Raw genomic sequence first — 18,103 nt, 5'->3', positions numbered from 1 at the left:
TTCGGAAACTCAACAGGCTGCCGCTCTCCGGACAGGGCTGGGGAGGGCAGGCGAGCCCGGGCGTGCGCGCTAGTGGCTCTGGCCTGGTGCCTGGGGAGCCCCCTCCCCTGAATACCAGGGAAAAAGAGTTCCCGCCAGACCCTGTAGTAAAAGCCGAGTAGCCTAAAGCAACAGGTGCGCGAAAACGATTTTACTTCTGTTCACGATCTGCCGAGCTCCCGTTCTTACAACAGTGTACGTGTTCAACGTGCCCAGAAAGCTCTTCAGCACCGTACACAGTTTACAAGTAGAAAGATTAATTACAGACCTTAAATGGGAGCAACACAGGTCTTTTAAACGTATCATACTTTAAACATTCCTGACCTTGGCCGCACTAGCTTCAGGGGCGCCTTGGGTCCAGGACCCTGAGACCCATGTGTGTGCCGTGTCCTTCTTAGCGCATATTACTTTTTCCAGCAACGGTTCTCACCCTTCACTTTTTTTAACGTTTATTCTTTTTTGACAGAGAAAGAGAGAGAGCACAAACAGGGGAAGGGGCAGAGAAAGGAGGAGACACCGGATCTGAAGCAGGCTCCATGCTGTCAGCACAGAGCCCGACACGGGGCTTGAACTCACCAACTGTGAGACCATGATCTGAGCTGAAGTCGGACGCTCAACTGACTAAGCCACCCAGGCACCCCTGGTTCTCACCCTTTAGTTTGGAGACGTCCTTCAAACTCAGAGGAACTGAGCACAGGGCACCACTGGAAAAGAGGCTTTATCCCTGGTGCTTCCCAAGTTCTCTCTCCAGGCAGATACCCTAGTCTAAGTGGGGAAAACACTCCTGGTTTGACACTGAAGTCTGGTAAGTTTGATGCCTTTCCTTGGGCGCTTCCAGAATCCCAGAGCTGGGGCGGAGGCGTGCGGGGGCCCCGGGAAGGGGAGTCGGGCAGGCGTTCGGGGGTGATGTCAAGGGCTTTTCCTGAGTTGGTGGGTGACACATGGTGTCCACGTTTGGAGTTTAGAAGCTCAGAAAAAGCAGAGATCAGGAGCCCGTGTAACTTGCAAACAGGGCATTGAGGATTCCTCGTGCATTTCCACTATGGAACACAGCCTCATGGGACCACCGTGAGAGACGGCCAAGGGGACAGAGAAGATGCCAGAATGGTGACATTTGCCTTTTTTATTCCACCAGTAACTTTGAAAAGAATATTCAAACACTGCAACTGGCACTCAGTACTTCTCACTTTTGTTGCTCAACGACAAAAAACCACCAGTTAATAAAAAACGGGTGGTGGATCTAAAGACGTTTGTCCGAGACCCACGGGCGGCCAACAGGCGCTTGAACAGATGCCCCACGTCTCCAGTCAAGAGGGGAATGCGAGTCAAAAAGCCACCGAGAGACACCACCATGCACTCATTAGGTGCTAGAATAAAAGAAGGGACAGCAAGTGACGACGGAGAAAGCGGGACCCTGAAACCCACGGCCACGTTCACAGCCACACGGCCCGCATTATCGCAAGGGATGGAAGCGAGCCCGGCGTCCACGGACAGAGGAGCAGACGAACACCACGCAAGGGAGAAAGGGAGAGTGCACGGCCACACCCGCGGATGGAGTTCCGACACAGGCACGGCCTGCACGAGCCCTGAGGACGTCCTACGCGATGCCACCCATCTGAGGTGCCCCGAGGAGGCAAACTTGTAGAGACAGAGGCAGGTGAGAGGTCAGCAGGGGGCGGGCAGGGGGGAAGCGGGAGTCGGTGTCCGGGGGGGAGGGGAGGGGGGGGGGGGACAGAGTTTCTGGCTGGGGCAATGTGATGACAAAGTTCTGGGAACAGTGGTGACAGCCGTGTGGCCCTGGGATGTAATTAATGCCCCTCGTGCACTGAAAATGGCAAATTTCATGGTGTATATGCTTCACCACGATTACAATAATCGATAGCATAATATACCAAAAAGCCACTGAATGGTACACTTTAAGTGGGTGAATTGTATGGCATGTGAATTATATCTCGATAAAGCTGTTAAAAAAAAGCACATTCAAATGCTCAGCCTGGCACCCAACACACTCAACTTTGTTAATCTGGGCCACAACCGCTTTTCATTTCTAAGAAAGATCACACGCCAAGAAACTGGGAGATCTGAGCGCTCAGTGGCAGCAACCTGTCACGGTCGACTCAGCGAACACGAGTCGCTACCCTCGAAGGCGGAAGGAACTTCTCAGGCCGTAAGGCCCTTTGGCACAAGCGTTTCGAGAACTCACTGCGGGTGGTCTGACCGAAGCCGGTTATGAGCGTGGTCAGACCAAGAGCTCACACAGTCCGGCCCGTGACCCAGCGACCACGACCACTCAAGCGTGTCGCGTTCGAAAGAGTCAAGCCCCGCACAGAGAGGACGGCAATCCGATCGCGTACAATAATCACAGCAGTAACGGAACTTGTAAGTAAAATGACGACAGTCTGAGAGCACACGGCACGTGCAGGAAATCGGTGCGTCTGTCGGCAGTGTGACTTGAGGTGAAAAGCGGTCTGGACAGCTCTGTGGCCCGCGGTACCTACACTCAGGGAAGCCCGCACGTGACGCCACCGCCCACACGTGACGCCACTGCCCGGCCGGGGAAGGTACTCACCGGTTCGGTGAGGGTGCTGTCCTTCTCTAAGAACTGCACGACGCAGTACGCCAGCTGGAAAGGAGGAGAGGAAGCGTCAACCCCGTGCTGTGACCCGGCAATGCCGCGTCTCCAGCTGCCACGTGCTGCCCCCGTCCCTCCAGGTGGCGCCCGCCGGGCGGGCACGGGCTCCCCTCCACACGCCCTGCCGGGGCTCTGACGGGGACTGTCGGGGACCAGGTGCAGCAGAAAGCTAAAAAAATCAGGAGACAGCCTTCTGGACTAACACCAACAGGTAAGCCCGGGGTTGATGGGGATTTTTCTCGTGGTCTTTTTGGAGACTGTAATGAACAAGTGACCTAAGAGCTGGGAAAAACCAAATTAAAATCTGCTTCCATCTTCAACCTCTGAACTATTAATCCCTCTTCTATAGAACAGTTAACAGGGGGCGCCCGGGAGGCTCAGTGGGCTGAGTGTCTGAGTCTTGGTTTCGGCTCCCGTCACGATCTCACGGTTCGTGAGTTCGAGCCCCGTGTCCGGCTCTGCACTGACAGTGTGGGGCCTGCTGGGGATTCTCCCTCTCTCTTTCTCTCTGCCCCTCCTTCACTGTCCCTTGCTCTCTCTCAAAAATAAATAAACTTAATTAAAAAAACAATCAACAGGACCACGATCTGGTTGGATATAAAGATACTATCATCAGTTAACAGCAAAGAGAAGAAAAAAAATGCCTCAAAGTAAAATACTTCCCAGGAAGCCGACGTCATTAGAATCAAGTCAAGAATAGGCTTTCTGTGATTCATCCCAAGCCGCTCCCAACGTGAGGGACAGAGGTGCCCACTGGCTGCCAGAGCCACTCAGAGCTGCTGGTGAACAGGCACGTGGCCTGTCCCCGAACCTCGGCACTTGTCTACGCAGGATTCACGGGGGGCAAAAGTGAAGGAAAAACCTCCTCTTCTGGCAAAGTGCAGCCAGCTAACCGGGTATCAACACTTACTGACCGAATTTCCAGTGAAACTGTAAGTAGATTTCTGCAAACTGTAAAAAGCCCACAGCTTAGTTAAAAAACTCACATTTTCGTAGGCCATTTCACTGGCTGCAGAGAGATTTTTCCTTGAAGGAGCCAAATTTGATTGATTTATTTTTTAATGTTTGTTTTTGAGACAGAGAGAGAGAGAGAGAGAGAGAGAGACAGGGCATGAGCTGGGGACGGACAGAGAGACTGAGACACAGAACCTGAAGCAGGCTCCGGGCTCCGAGCTGTCGGCACCGAGCCCGATGCGGGACTCGAACGCATGAACTGCGAGATCGTGACCTGAGCTGCAGTCGGACGCCCAACCGACTGAGCCACCCAGGCGGCCCCCTGTATCCTTTCAATTATCACCAGAAACGACATGTGCAAGGCGACGTGAGCGCACCCCCGGGGAACGGCTGGGGTTCTGTGTCCGAGCTCACTGCCGCTCACGTGGAGACACCCAGCTAGTGCACGCCCCCACCGACATAATGCTGCAGAGCACCCCTTACCTGTGGATGGTAGACGCTCAGAGATTTCACTTTGTGCAAAGGTAGCAACACCTTCAATAAGAAAATCTTGTGCTCTTCTTTTAGTGGTAAGGCAAAGCCATTAATTATGCTGCGAAAACAGAATGTATTCCAAGTCTGAATATTCACAAATTCCAGGTTATAAAAAAAGCCTTGACTTTCAGCACAACTATCAGTAAGCGAAATGTAGGTTTCACAAAAGAGGCGGACATTAGCAGAAATTAAAAAGAAAATGAAATACCTTCCAAGAAGCATAGTCATTTTTATCTTCGTTAGTAACTAGAAGATAATTCTAAAATTCTGGTTTGCGGGGCGTTACCCAGAACAGGAGTCCCTGGGGGGCGACACTGGCTTCTTTCGACAGGCCTGGAGGCCGGGCAGCTCAGGTGGGACTCCAGCTCCACAGCTGGCACCTTCCCTTGGCCTTCACCCACCTTTAGGAAGTCACGCTTCCCCTGAGAAATTCGGGTTCATTACCCTAATGTTGACAGAAGGGAGTCTGTGTGTGCAGAACGGGAGCTGGTTAAGAATCAGCCAGAAAGCTGCTCCCTCCTGCAGAGAAAGGGGGTCTTGTTCCTAGTCTTTAAACTGAAGTTTTGGGGGCGCCTGGGTGGCTCAGTCGGTTAAGCGTCCGACTTCAGCTCAGGTCATGATCTCACAGTTCGTGAGTTCGAGCCCCGCGTCGGGCTCTGTGCTGACAGCTCAGAGCCTGGAGCCTGTTTCGGATTCTGTGTCTCCCTCTCTCTCTGACCCTCCCCTGTTCATGCTCTGTCTCTCTCTGTCTCAAAAATAAATAAACTTAAACAAAAAAATAAACTGAAGTTTTGGTCTCTGGTGTCAAGTAGCTTATCTACTGGTGCCCAGTTGGGCAAGCAGGCTTCGTTATTTACTATTTATCTGGTTTTATTATTAGGGAAGCACATACACGTGGTAGGGCCACAGAGCAGTCAAGCGAGTTCTAGACTGTTCCGTGCCATCCAGGAGGCAGGGTCTGTCTGAAGAGGGCATTAGCGACGACCTGCTCCTTCACATGGGGGAGGCCCACAAGACCAAACAGCTCTTCCAGGGGGATAGAATCAGCGATCCCAGCTGCCGGGAGCGTGGAGGCCTGGGTGCACGCCGTGCCCGGCCGCGCTGGACACCTCACACAGCGCGCCGTCCTCGCGACAGCCCTGTGAGGGGATCATCCCCCACCTTGCTAAGGAAACGGCAGCCGAGAGTGGTTAAGGGAGGTCGTACAACTAGGAAGGGCCCCTGGACCGCTCGCTACGCTCTCCTGAGCGAGAGAAACCCGCCCGGTGTGCTGACGCAGGTCAAAGCAGAATTCTCCACGAGGACTGACGGTTTTTTCAAGTTAGATCTAAAATAGCGAGCACCGTCTTCTCAGTGCGACTGGAGCACAGATCGACTGGAAGCCGACAGTGTTCCCTGAGACAGGTTTCTTGTGTTCCGAAGGCTTTGGGGATCATCAGATTAAACACAAGCGCAGAGGACCCCTCCCCACGGGACCTTCAGCTGCTAATGCAGCTGAGTCCCCAGGGAAGGTGCCGGGAGAGCACTTCCAAGTTTATTTGGCTGTGGAACCCCAGGGCACTCTCTTTGGGAAACAGTGGGTTGGAGGTCTGATATAAAATCTATAGGTCACTGATGAAAAAAAAAATGGTAGCAAGCAAGAACTCTACCTGGGTGAAGACGGTGAAATTTCTGAAACGTTAATGTTACAAGTATACATATGAAAAATTTATAAAATGAAAGCAATTAGAAATATTAGCATTTACTCAATACCCCCAAGGTATAATAAATGATCCGTTCTAAATGTCAAAACGTAAACCCTCTTAGCCATCTTCAAGGAGGTATGTGGAACAGAATCCGTGCACGGAGCCGTGTACACGAGAAGGCTTCTTGTCTGGGGGGCTCTAACCCAAGACCTCACCCACCCCTTCCATCAAGCGAGGTCTCGGTTCCTTTGGAAACGGTTTCAATTGCCTCGCTCTGGAGAGGGCTGCGCGACTCCGTGAACTGGATCATTCTGGAATAAATTCCACGTCACTGCCAGGAGCACAGCACTCACCTCCCCAGGATTTCCAGTAACTCTGCTATGCCGTTGTGATGCTCTGTTTCATAAATAAACCTAGAAAAAGCAGTTTGCCATTTAGAATGAGACACTGAGGCAATAGCTGGAAAGACCACAATCCTCTGAACGAGGAAATGATGCACTTGGGGGGAGTGTCACACAGATGCCTGGTGCCAGGCACGCCTCCTGGAAAAGTGTCCTGGGGGCGGCTCACCCTTCCCGACGCGACTGCTCAATTTCCGCCCCCAACATTTTATTTTGGGAGTTTTCAATCACAGAAAAAGGTCGAAAGGTCTGTGCTGTGAGCACTCGCCTTCCAGCCACCCGTGTGTGACAATGAGCCACTGCCGTCCTCCTGACCATGCGTACATCCCTCTCCGTCCCTTAGCCTGATCTCTTTGCTTCGTGCCAGCCTGACTTGACGCCTTGCTCAATTTTAAAGCCTCTGAGAGTTAGGCCAGTCTGTGAAGGGCAGAAGCTCCTTCCTTCCCACTGGGCCGTCTCACCTATGTCCTCACAGACACCCTGCTCGGCCCCCACGCTGCTCCAAGCACCACCTTCTGGAACCCCGATGTGGGCAGCTGATCTGCGTCCTCTGAGAAGCCTCTCCTGCTGTGCCCACATCAGCCTGAGGACAGGCGAGGACTTTTTGTCACCATGTCCCCGGTGCTAGAGCATCTGTCCCATGCCTGGAACACGTGCGGTAAAAGGCTGGGGACACTAAGGAGGGCAACGTGTCCCCACCGCCAGAGGATTTCCCCAGAAGCCAGGAGCTCACTCCTGCCCACGCCTCGCCGTGCGCCTGTGTGGTAGGAGTGGTGTCTGACAAAGGTTTCTGCCTCTCACTCGACAATGAAGTTTAGAGGCAGCTCCAAGCCTAAAATAAGAGTTTGTGATGATTACAGAAACCTGACTCTGAAATCTCGTCCTTGTTGGAAACAAGCGGAACGGGGCTGTCGAAGTAAAGAACAGGTCAGATACCCACAAGACGTGAGAGATTTCCAGGGGGTGGAAGATTTCTACGTTTTCGAACGGCCAGGATTCTTCAAGGCTGTGGGGCCTGACCGGGGCCCTGCGGGAGGTTAAACGGCATGGAAGGGAAGGCAGGGCGAGCGCGGGGGTCTGGGAACTGGAGCTGGGTGGGCCGCAGGTGGGCAAGGGGTTCACGTGGCGGTGGGGGTGAGCGCCTCACGCAGGCTGGCGGCGGCACCTGAGCAGAGAACCATGGTGCCACGGACACGAGTGTGGCCACAGCACCGAGGTGAGGTGGGGAGCTACCCAGACGGCCCGGGGCGACCTGGGCGGCAGGAAACGGGCACTGCGGTCATATTGCAGGTGACGCGTTCGAGCCGCTGCTGGACACGTCCCTCATGTCCCCTCCCTCCCCCCACCTGCCTAGAGACTGGAGGATGTCCCCAGGGAGTCCTGCCCTCCGTGGTGCATGTCCACGGACAAGCACTTTAATTTACAGAACTCGACCGGACGCTCCCTTGTGTTTTGCTTGTTTTCTGGGTTTACAGGTGCCACGTCGTAGCTTTGTAGGAAGTGCAGCCACGACACCTGAGCGCCCTCGTTGGCAAGCCGGGGGCTGGGGGAGCAGTGGGCTCCACGAGGTGCCCAGAGACCCCGGAGCTGAGCTCTGGGCCTTGGGAAGAGGGGCCGAACCCTCAGAGTCGTGCGGGATCCAGCCACACTGGCCGACACGCATGAACAAGGATGGCCTTCAGCTACAATCCGTTTTGTTCTCCTGAGTCAACATTACTATATTCTTACTGATAAAGCCTTCGTTGCTAATTATTTTAACCTGAAGGAGGTATAAAAACGAGAAAATTAGTACAATTCTCCTTCTTATTCTTCCAGACAGGAAAGAGAGGAAGTTGCAGATGGGAAGAAAGCCATAAAGACGCACGCGGAACAGGCCAGTGTTTCTCACTTGTCCAACTAAAAAGGAATCAGGACTCTCTAGAAGCTGAGCCAGAACCTGCTTATCAGAGACCGTCTCCGAAACGGACCTTCCCCCCTGCAGGACGTGCTCTGAGCCGCACACGAACAGGTGGGACCTGTCCCCCTCTCTGTGCATCTGTCGTCCTGTGAGTTGGTCAGATCGACACAGAAGGCAGGGTGAATGTGCTTCACTTCCTGGCCGAGCCTCGCAGAGGCTTCTTCCTTCCTGGAGGCTGGCTGCAGCCCTGCCCCGAGCCACCCGGACCGGCCAGCCCACCGCAGGCCGTGTGCAGCACCAGACCTGCCCACGGGGCCCAGTTCCGATTACAGAACTGTGAGAAGTAATAAATAAATTAAAAAAAAAATATGATAGTTACAGAGAAGACAGCTGAAGCACAAAGGTGCCACACTCTAGCACAGAGCACTCAGAATTGAATTATGTGCAATAACTTTGGAATAGTAATCTATTTAAATATTTTATTTATTATATTGAGGTTCTTTAAGGTATGAGACCTTTTTTAAAAAAAATTTTTTTTTTTACATTTATTTATTTTTGACAGAGAGAGAGAGAGACAGAGCACAAGTCGGGGAGGGGCAGAGGGAGAAGGAGATGCAGAATCTGAAGCACACTCCAGGCTCCGAGCTGTCAGCACAGACCGCGACGTGGGGCCTGAACCCACAAACCGTGAGATTGTGACCCGAGCCGAAGTCGGACGCCCAACCGACTGAGCCACCCAGGTGCCCTGTGGTATGAGACCTTTTAACACAAGTGTTGATTTGTGATTCTGCTATCTGAACAAAACCTATGTTTTAAAGAAAAAACCTCACTTTAGGTGGACCTTTCTTTAATTTTAGGCCTAAAAGATCAGAATTTAAACTGTCCCTGTTCTTTGTTGTTTAAACGATGTACGTAACATCTTGATAGATAAGTACATCAGCCACATAATGATCCTGTTCAAGAGGAAGCATGATGCCAAGAAACGTGAGCTGGGAACGTGACATTTAGGAATCGCAATGGCATTCTCTGACCGCAGTCGGTGCCGGTCCTGGGATGTAGGGACCTTGGAAGAAGCTCAAAGGAAGACCACGCACACCGGGAGCTCTGACACCGGACTGTCGTATCAAGTGTGAAGAGACAGCCGCAGACCCCGGTGACCACGGGAGGGTGGGGTGGGGGCACACCAGGGCCGGGCTGGGCACGGGACAGGGACGGGCCCTGGAATCCCCAGAGGCTGCTGGTCTCCACGGTGGGATCTCACTTCCCACATCCAGTGTCTCCATGTGTCTCAGGGCCCCTCTCCTTCTCCCTTGCTGGGTCATGGTGTCTAAGAAGGGACCCGCCGTCCTCTGTGGCGCTCCGGGCAAGGGCCTGTACGTCACCTTCACTCTGGCACTGTGGCCAGACTGTGTGAAACCTGCCTGCTTTCTTACCTCACAGAGGGGCCTGCCCACGGAGCGTGTCACCGCTAGGATTTGTCAACACTGGGACCCGTCCTGGAGTCAGGGACGCCCAAAGTCTTAGAATACACCACTCATTCGGTAAGCTTTCCAGGGATGGGTAAGAAACCACATTAACTCTCTCATCCATCAACATTCATCTGATGCCACCACGGGCCGGGCGTGAAGCTGGCCCTGAAAGCGTGCGGTGTTCGGCCCACACACCCCCTGCCTGTGGGGAGGCCTGTCGGCCAAGCCAGGGGCTGCGGTGCGTCCTGGTGAGGGGCTGTGTCCGGAGGCCTTGGGAGGCTGTGGAGAAGGGTAGGTGGAAAGAATGTTCCAGGAGGGTCAACAAAGGCCGCCGAGGCGCCAGTGTGGAAGGAGCCGGAGGTGAGCAGAGACACAAATGAGGAGGATGGAAGGGCGGCCTGGAGGCGCACACGGGCCTCGCCCGGGGCTCATGCCCAATCACCAGTGGCCCGTGTGACTCAGGCAGCAGCAGAAACACGGGGATGTCGGCAGGCAGGTGGAGGGGTGTTCAGACGGTAAGAACGAACAAGAGGCGGGGGCCAGGGTAGGGGTGGGACTTGCAATGTCATGGAACATTCTTTCAAGAGCCGCGGGGCTGTGCCCTCCCCCAGGTAAACCCAGGCAGGGCAGCCTCTGTGGTCGTGCAGGCCTAGGGACGGCCGGGCCCACCTGCACCTGCCGTGGCCAGCGGCGCCCCTCCTGCCCTGGGTACACGCGGGTCCCCAGGCCTCTGGTACGATTCTCCATCTTATGAGTTTCTAAGGATCCCTGCTTTACTCCTCACTCCGGCCTCTCCGAGATGCACGGGGAGGGTGGAGTAACACACAGGCAGAAGGACGGACCGTTGGCTCTGGACAGGTTCCGGACGGACCCGCACCCAGGTAAGTGGAAACAGAAACACAGGAAGGCCGAGTGGGGAGGTGCTGGGGGTGGGTGAGGGAGGGGAGCAGGCAGAGAAGGAGGGGTGGGGGGGGCAAGGGAGGCCGCCCCCACTCCCCAGTCACCTGCCAAACGGAAGGATGGGGTGAGGGGAGCATTAGGTGTGGATGCGAGCATCATCATGCAAAAAGAGAGCTGTTACCCACACGTCGACTTACCTATAAAATATATTATTTATCTGTTTTCTGATGTAAGCTCTTAAGCCTAAGAATTTTCCATAGATTCTGTGAAGGGTAGTTTTAAGAAAGTCTCTCTCTCGAGGATCTTCACTGTCAAAGAGCTCTAAAAGCTTCAAGAAGAAAAAGACACTTAGTGGCTCAGGATTCCCGCTCGGGAGATTACGGCTTTTGTAGTCTCAGCTAATTTGTACCTACCTGCAATACAAATTTCTGATCAATATATTTCTTCGCTATATTAGGTTGGAAATCTGGAGACTCTAAAAATCTTAAGAAAAATTCATAAACAAGCTAGAAGGAAAAAAACAACAACAATGAATCAAATAACATGGTATTTTATGAGATGGAGATCAAAGACACCCATGAGTTGAATATCTGCCTGAAAATATTAGCCTTAAAAAATAAAGCCACATTATCTACAGAATTAATGCCAAATTACATGGCTTAATCAAGCTATAACTGACGATAGTAATTATTTTATTTAGCTAAGAACCACAGACTATACCCTTAAGCGGCATTTAAGCAAAATGGTACCCACGGCCGATGTCACCAATGCTTGACCGACGCTGGTCAGAGACCACAGTGCGTAGCAGCCACAGCCGGTGGGATCTACATCCTGCCACCTACACGTGTCCTGGGCAGAGCCGGACGGACTGGAAGCTGGGACGGCTTGGCGAGCGGGTCCCAGACGCAGTCACCCACGGCTGGGAGGTCCCTCCCCTGCATCAGAGGGTTGCCTGCTGTTGTGGTTACACCGCAACCCCACCTGCCCTGGCGGGATGTTCTGCCACCGAGACAGCCCCCCTTTGTGATCTGTTCCCCATCTAGCTCGTTCCCAGCTTCCACCTTTCCGTCTCCCTTCCTGCGGACGACCCAGACCCTGACCTGGCACACGGCCTGCACACACTCTGCTCGTGCTGGGCTCCGTGCCTTCTCAGGCGTCCAGCCTCATCAACGACCAACTTTTTGCCTTACAAATGTGTTAGAAAAAGGTGTCAGTCAGCGGGTGAGCTCTGGGGTGCACTGAATCTAGGTACCGTAAACAGGAAGTATCTGCAAAGGGCTTCAATTCCATGGCTATCAACCAAGCAGTCATTTCCACTGCAGACATACAGACAACTCCGTATCTTTGTAGTTGGGGTAAAGTGTTCAAACAAACAAAAACGCCATTCGATGTTCTCACTTCTGCTGAAATGCCTTCCTTGTATGCACAGGTTTACAAATCACAGGGGCACCTGCCACCAGCTGGGGTGAAGCCTTAGGGCCAGTGCACTTGCTTTAGAGGAAAACCTCACAGACACACACATTCAACTCCTGCCCCGGTTTCGGGGGCGCTCCCAGAGTTCAGTACCTGTAGATGAGGCCAGGCCGCCTCTAACGTTGGCTCGTCCTCCTCGGGGTCAAATTCTGCTCCCGTAGGATTGGAGGAAGGTGGTAACGTTCGAAACATGTTAACTGCAAACTGAAATCCACATATTCTAGAATTATAACCAGGGCATTAAAAATATTTACAGATAACAGTTGAAAGAACATTTACAGAAAACATTAAAAAAACATTTACAGAAAAATATTTAATTCTAACAATTGCAGCTTCCGGTGGTGGTTGGGCTCGTCCTTATTCTCAAGATCGAGAAGCAGTGTGGATCCCCAACGAGATTTTGGGTCAAAACTGCAGCAGGAAACGTGGCTGTGGACAGGTGGCCACACCGAGACTCCTGCCTCACTCTGAGCCGCCAAACTCACGGACAGCTACCACCAACCGGTGCCGGTGGGCAGTGGGGAGGTCAAGGTCTCCACCGTGGGTGCAAAGCGAGGAGGCAGGCATCGTGCTGGGAAGGAAGGGTGAGATTATGAAGGGAACAGCGGAGACTGAACGACCGGGACTGAACGACCGGCAATGGAGTGCCAGCCCCTCGTGTGAGCCTGCCCCAGGGGGCCCCTGCGATCCACAGAGGACAGCCAGCAGAGGGCCCAGGGCTACACGGTCATGATCTTACTCTGTGTGGACTCACCAAGAAATGACTTGAGAAGAGATTTCTCTGGACTTTGAATGAACCCCTCATGCAACTCGCTGCCTGTTTTTCTTTATATTGTCCTTTACCACGGACTCCCACCCCCGCTCCGTTTATTTCCAGCTTCATAAAAGTCAGTGTTTTACGACAGACGTTTCTACATGAAGTCTAGAATTCTCTGGAGCACAGGTACACTTTAATGCCCACATGGTTAATCTCTAAATTAAGCACAACGTACACGGACAAATTGGTGATATAAAATGTTTGGTTTTTCAGTATCATCGATTTATAACCCACTCTTTCTTTATAGTAATTTAGATACGATTAGTTACCTTATGGAATCTCTGAACCCGCCATATGCTGGTTACAGAACCGGGCTCCGGTGACTGGCTCTCTCAGACGAGCAGAGCAAGACCTCTGCCCCTCCCCACCCCTCAAAGCACAAAATCCAAACACCGGCCACACAAGGTTAAGACCCAGCTCCATGACGGCGTGCAGGACGCCCTTGTGGACAGTCCAGGGCAAGCTTGCCGTCCAGGCATCCAGTCTCAGAGAGACGGAGCTAAAACCCCAGGTCATCTGCTGTGCTTCCTCCCGTCTTTACTGTACTGAGCCTGAACTCTGAGCCTTATCATCATGTTTCGTGAAGGAAAACATCCCCTCTTCAAGCCATCAGCTACAAAAGCCCCGAGCATGAGACGTTTGTTGTCTCTGTTGTCCGAGACGAGGAGTAGGTGCAGAGAGTCAGAGCAATGGGGCTGAGACGGTGCAGGAGTGGAAGGAAGAAAAAAATGGTTGGAAATCCGGAAGCAAGTAAAAAAAACCCTTAGTAAAAAAAGAGAAAATACTCCTAAAATGTAAGTAGAAAGGAAACCTGGGAACCTGGGGACAGGGTCCTGAAGAGACCTCCCAAACAACAGGGGACTAAGGAACAGAGGCTGTGACAGGTGCTGCCAGGTGGACGGGGCATGTCCCCTGTCACCGGCCCCCAGGGGACGGGGCAGTGAGGGACTCCTCCAGCATGCTGACCCCGAAGCCCACAGAAGCGAGCAGGCAGACTCGAGGGACTCCCACACCAAGGGAAGGCCACACCCTGGTGGGTCCCGCTCCCCCGGGGCTTGCAGAGGACAGCAGACCGGCCCTGGGACCCCCAGCCTTTTGCCCCTTCCTTCCCGGGCTAGGGAAGCGTGGAGAGTAGGGTCAGTTGGGATCTGGGGCCCGTAAGAGAGTGTGGCATTCATGAGCTGGGTTTTCTACGCTCTCCCTCAAAGCCAAATGGCTGGGGGCTCCCACAGTCACCCAGAGACCGGGGACGCTTGAAGAGAGCCAGGTGGGGGAGAGCCGCGGGCTGAGCACAGGAGGGCAGAGCCCACGTGGTGTCCCCGGGCAGCCAAGAAGTCGGGGGACACGCGACGTGCCTGCCTCCCTTGGAGACTCGCCAGAGAAGCCTGAGTCCCACACGGGACGGGACTGCCATGCAGGTACAGGGGAGCCGCTCGGGCCCAGCCAGGCCCCCCTCACGTTCCTCAGCGGCCAGCCCCCAGAGAGACTAACCAGGGCCAGGAGAGCAGGGCCTGACGGACCACAGCCAGAGTGGGAGCCCCCCCACTCCCCCCCATCATCGAACACTAATCTGGGCGTCACTGGGAAGGTATCTGCGGCCAACATCTACAGTCTCAGACTGAGCACAGATCGCCCTCGAGGACGCGGGGGGCCTCATCCACTCGGCCGGCAAGTCTGAGGAGCGGAGCTTTGGGTTTTCCTGGGGAAGAAGAAACCCCCTGGGGGGCAGCATCAGCTCCTGCCCGAGGGAGGTCCTGGAAATCCGTCTCTCGGGTTCTCTATCCTACTGGTAGTTTCTCTGATCGACCTCCGACGGACACACCTGGCTAGTTACGATTCTTAGTCAACTGGCTCTGTTCTACCGGAAGTGAAGCTAAGGACTGCGTTCCCGGGTGAAGCCAGGTGCACCGTGTCACCAAATCCCAGACGTGGAGTCAGGAGTCTGCGGGGCTGCTGGACCAACTTGCTTTTAACGCAGAAGTCCTCATTTCAGTATCCCTGAAGGACAAGCATCCCCAATCCGGGAAGTTTTATTAGCGGCCAACTCTAATTGGCGTAAGTTCTTTCTTTCGCGAGACAAAAAAATCTCACGCCGTAACTTCTACTCACCTTTCCTACCACATGACGCTCCATTAATTCAATGCTCGTCTCTAGAAAAGGCTAAATGTACTAAAACGAACATCTGGAAAAGAGCAGAAGGCAAGCGGCAGGCCACCTCACATTATTCTTGGGTTTCAAAACTTCTTTGCACAAAAGCTTCAGGGTCAAGGGAGCGGAGCGCCGTGTGCTGACGTCTGCGTGTCTGGACGGGGTTCGGTCTGAGCACCACGCGAGGCGGTCTTCATCGTCCTCGTGCCACAAAAACCCACGGGAAGATGTGGACCAGATGCATTCTCACGCACCGAGTGCGTGTGCGCCCCGAGGTGCGGACCCAGCCAGGATCAGACTACGCAGACAGGCTGGCAAGGCTGCCTTCTGACTCAGAAGCAGGCCCTGCACGTGGAAAAACCTGCCCACGCCTCGGTTTTCTCACGTGTTGAAAGTGAGTGAATCTGCTCTCGGCACCGGGCCCGTGTGAAATGGAACAGTAACGCGCATGTGCGGTTTCCGCGCACGTGGGCGCACACCGGGCGGGGTGGGACTGACCCTGTAATACGAGGAAGCACCTGCTCTCTCGACACTCCCGCTTTCGGTGTTTAAAATCACCCCTGTGGGTGCTCCCCTCCAGAGGGCTGCATTTATGGAATTAGATGCAAACCGAACTGGCTTGGGAAGTAACCTTATGGGAAACTGCTGAGATTCCGCAGCATCCTGACGCCTTTCTGGATCTGTAGTACTCACGACCAATGGGTGAACTAATAGAATGTTCACGCCCTGACGTAACTGAGGTACAGCAGAACATACTAAGGCTGACAACAGGAAGGGACACTCCTACGAACAGCACCGAGAGTCTGATTTCAGAGACAATGAGGAAAGAAAGGTTGATTATTCAGTCCTTCCTTCTCGACCACAAAGGCTGTTCCACTATGTTGTTTATTGTTCTATTCACGTGAACGGGATTTATAAAGGTTGAGTCCACCAAAGGCCAAATCTCCATTTGTCTGGATGCTCTTCCTCCCACAACAGAAACAGATGCATTCTGGGGCTGGCGGGGTGAGGGGAAAAGCGGGAAGTTTTTTCCCCAATGTTTATTTTATTTCCTGAGAGAGAGAGAGAAAGAGAGAGAGAGAGAGAGGGAGGAAGGGAGGGAGGGAGGGTGGGAGAACAAACAGGGGAAGGGCAGAGAGGGAGACACAGAATCTGAAGAGGCTCCAGGCTCCAAGCTGTCAGCATGGAGCCCGACGTGGGGCTCGAACCCATAAATTGTGAGATCATGACCTGAGCCAAACTCGGATGTTCAACTGACTGAGCCACCCAGGCAGCTGTCAGCACTTTTTTTTTTTTTTTTTTTTTAACATTTATTCATTTTTGAAAGACAGAGACAGAGCGCAAATGGGGAAGGGGCAGAGAGAGAGAGGAGTCACAGAATTCGAAGCAGGCTCCAGGCTCCAAGCTGTCAGCACGGAGCCCGACGCGGGGCTCGAACTCACAAACCAAGAGATCATGACCTGAGCCGAAGTCAGCCGCCCAACCGACTGAGCCACCCAGGCGCCCCAGCGTTTTTCAAAAATGGAACATTGTGTTTGGAAATGTCACATCAAATCTGAAAAAGCCAACAGGCAACAGAATAGACCACTGCAGCTGGGTATGATACAAAAACCAAAAATACAAATGGGAAACTAACACGAACACCTTCTCCACTAACAGTGACATAACTAGGGAATGTAATTAACAAGAGGAGCCCAGGAACACAGTCCCGGAAGTGACCCCTTGGTCACTAGGAACTCACTGCCCAGTCACAAGGCCCCAGTGGAGAGAGCATAAACCCTAATAACAGGCACAGAAGAATATTCAAACAAATGAAGGAAATCTTCCCTTCCCTGGTGAGGGGTGACGTCCTACTACAAAGATAACTTCTCCACAAGGCAACCTGCACACTGAATGCAATCTTAAACATAATTCTAACTGGATTTTTGATGAGCTCAAATAAGGTTAGGTGAATGATAAAAATCCTAGTGGCAATCTTAAGAGAAAACCTGTGCATTTCCTCATTTGGGAGGTTAGCTCAAGCCTGCTCTCATGGTAGGGTCCAGGTGTTACCCCAGGAATGTGCACATTCCGCAGGAGACTGAAACCCAACAACATCAATACACTGAAAGCAAGTCGCTTGCATACCCTCATCAATCAAAAGGCGCAGACCTCTGACTGAATAAAGTAACCCTCAACTCCTTACTGTCAGCAACAAGCCTGCTTTAAATATAAAAACACAAATTGGTCACAAGTAAAAGTAAGGAAAAAGACATTCCAGGTTCACATGAGTCAAGAGAGAGAGCAGAAGCGGCTATATTAACATCAAAGTGGTTTTCGGAGCAATTAAGATGACCAGGGATAAAGAGGATCATTCCATAATGATAAAGGAGTCAACTAATAAGTAATGCTAGTATCTATGCACTGAATGACACGATATAAAACTTGACAGAACTGTAAGAAAAAGACAATAAGCAATCAGAAAATAAACAGCGCTGATTACAACAGCACCAAAAGATGAAATATTTATGAGCCTAAAAAAACACATGTAGGATCTGTATGCTGAAAGCCACAAAACAATGCCAAAATGGAGATGTACTGTGTTCACGGACTATGGGTAAGGTATCAGCTCTCCCCGAATCTACAGAGTAGTGCGATTCCAATCGAAACCCCTGAAGGATAGTTTGTAGAAAAAACCAAACTGATTCTAAAATTTATATGGAAAAGTAAAATAACTAGATAGGCAAACAGCTTTGAGAAAGAAAAACAGGATCGAAGCATTCACACTACCTGATGTCAAAATTTACTAGGAAGTGACATGACGGTAATGAAGACAGTGTGGTATTGGCGAGAAGATCCCTAATCAATGGAACAGAACAGAGTCCAGAAACAGACTCACAAATATGGTCAGCTGACTTATGACAAGGGTGCAAAAGAAAGTAACCATTTCCAAGAATGGTTAGTCCTTTCAGTAAGTGGAATAGTTGGACAGCCATATGCTACAAAATGAACCTCAGCCAAAATGAATCACAGACCTAAATATAAAATATACAGCCATGAAACCACAGGGGTGCCTGGGTGGCTCGGTCGGTTAAGCATCCGACTCTTGATTTCGGCTCAGGTCATGATCTCACACGCTGACAGCCCGGAGCCTGCTTGGGATTCTCTCTCTCCT

At 52.4% G+C, this 18,103-nt stretch overlaps 1 protein-coding gene and 1 long non-coding RNA gene across 7 annotated transcripts in view; one reads left to right on the top strand and one right to left on the bottom strand.

Moving 5' to 3' along the window:
- PPP2R5C (protein phosphatase 2 regulatory subunit B'gamma) overlaps positions 1-18,103 on the bottom strand; it is a 128,031-nt gene that overhangs the window by 20,290 nt on the left and 89,638 nt on the right. For all 6 annotated transcript variants that reach the window (XM_060620763.2, XM_060620764.3, XM_078447824.1 and 3 more), the window contains 6 exons: positions 12,078-12,188; positions 10,925-11,017; positions 10,709-10,839; positions 6,198-6,257; positions 4,109-4,217; positions 2,609-2,662 (listed from right to left, as the gene is read on the bottom strand). In XM_060620763.2, coding sequence (XP_060476746.1) covers positions 2,609-2,662; positions 4,109-4,217; positions 6,198-6,257; positions 10,709-10,839; positions 10,925-11,017; positions 12,078-12,188 — 558 coding nt within the window. The remainder of the gene's footprint in view (positions 1-2,608; positions 2,663-4,108; positions 4,218-6,197; positions 6,258-10,708; positions 10,840-10,924; positions 11,018-12,077; positions 12,189-18,103) is intronic.
- Positions 9,612-12,852, top strand: LOC132670328 (uncharacterized). The gene is made up of 3 exons (XR_009606602.1): positions 9,612-10,126; positions 10,411-10,492; positions 12,317-12,852. It is a non-coding gene; the product is annotated as an uncharacterized LOC132670328 (long non-coding RNA).

The sequence above is a fragment of the Panthera onca genome, chromosome B3 (genome assembly GCF_046562875.1).
Source record: "Panthera onca isolate mPanOnc1 chromosome B3, mPanOnc1 haplotype 2, whole genome shotgun sequence".
In the NCBI taxonomy this organism is placed as follows: domain Eukaryota; kingdom Metazoa; phylum Chordata; class Mammalia; order Carnivora; family Felidae; genus Panthera; species Panthera onca.
The sequence above is the reverse complement of the archived record's forward strand: the minus strand, read 5'-3'. Positions and strand labels throughout refer to the sequence as shown.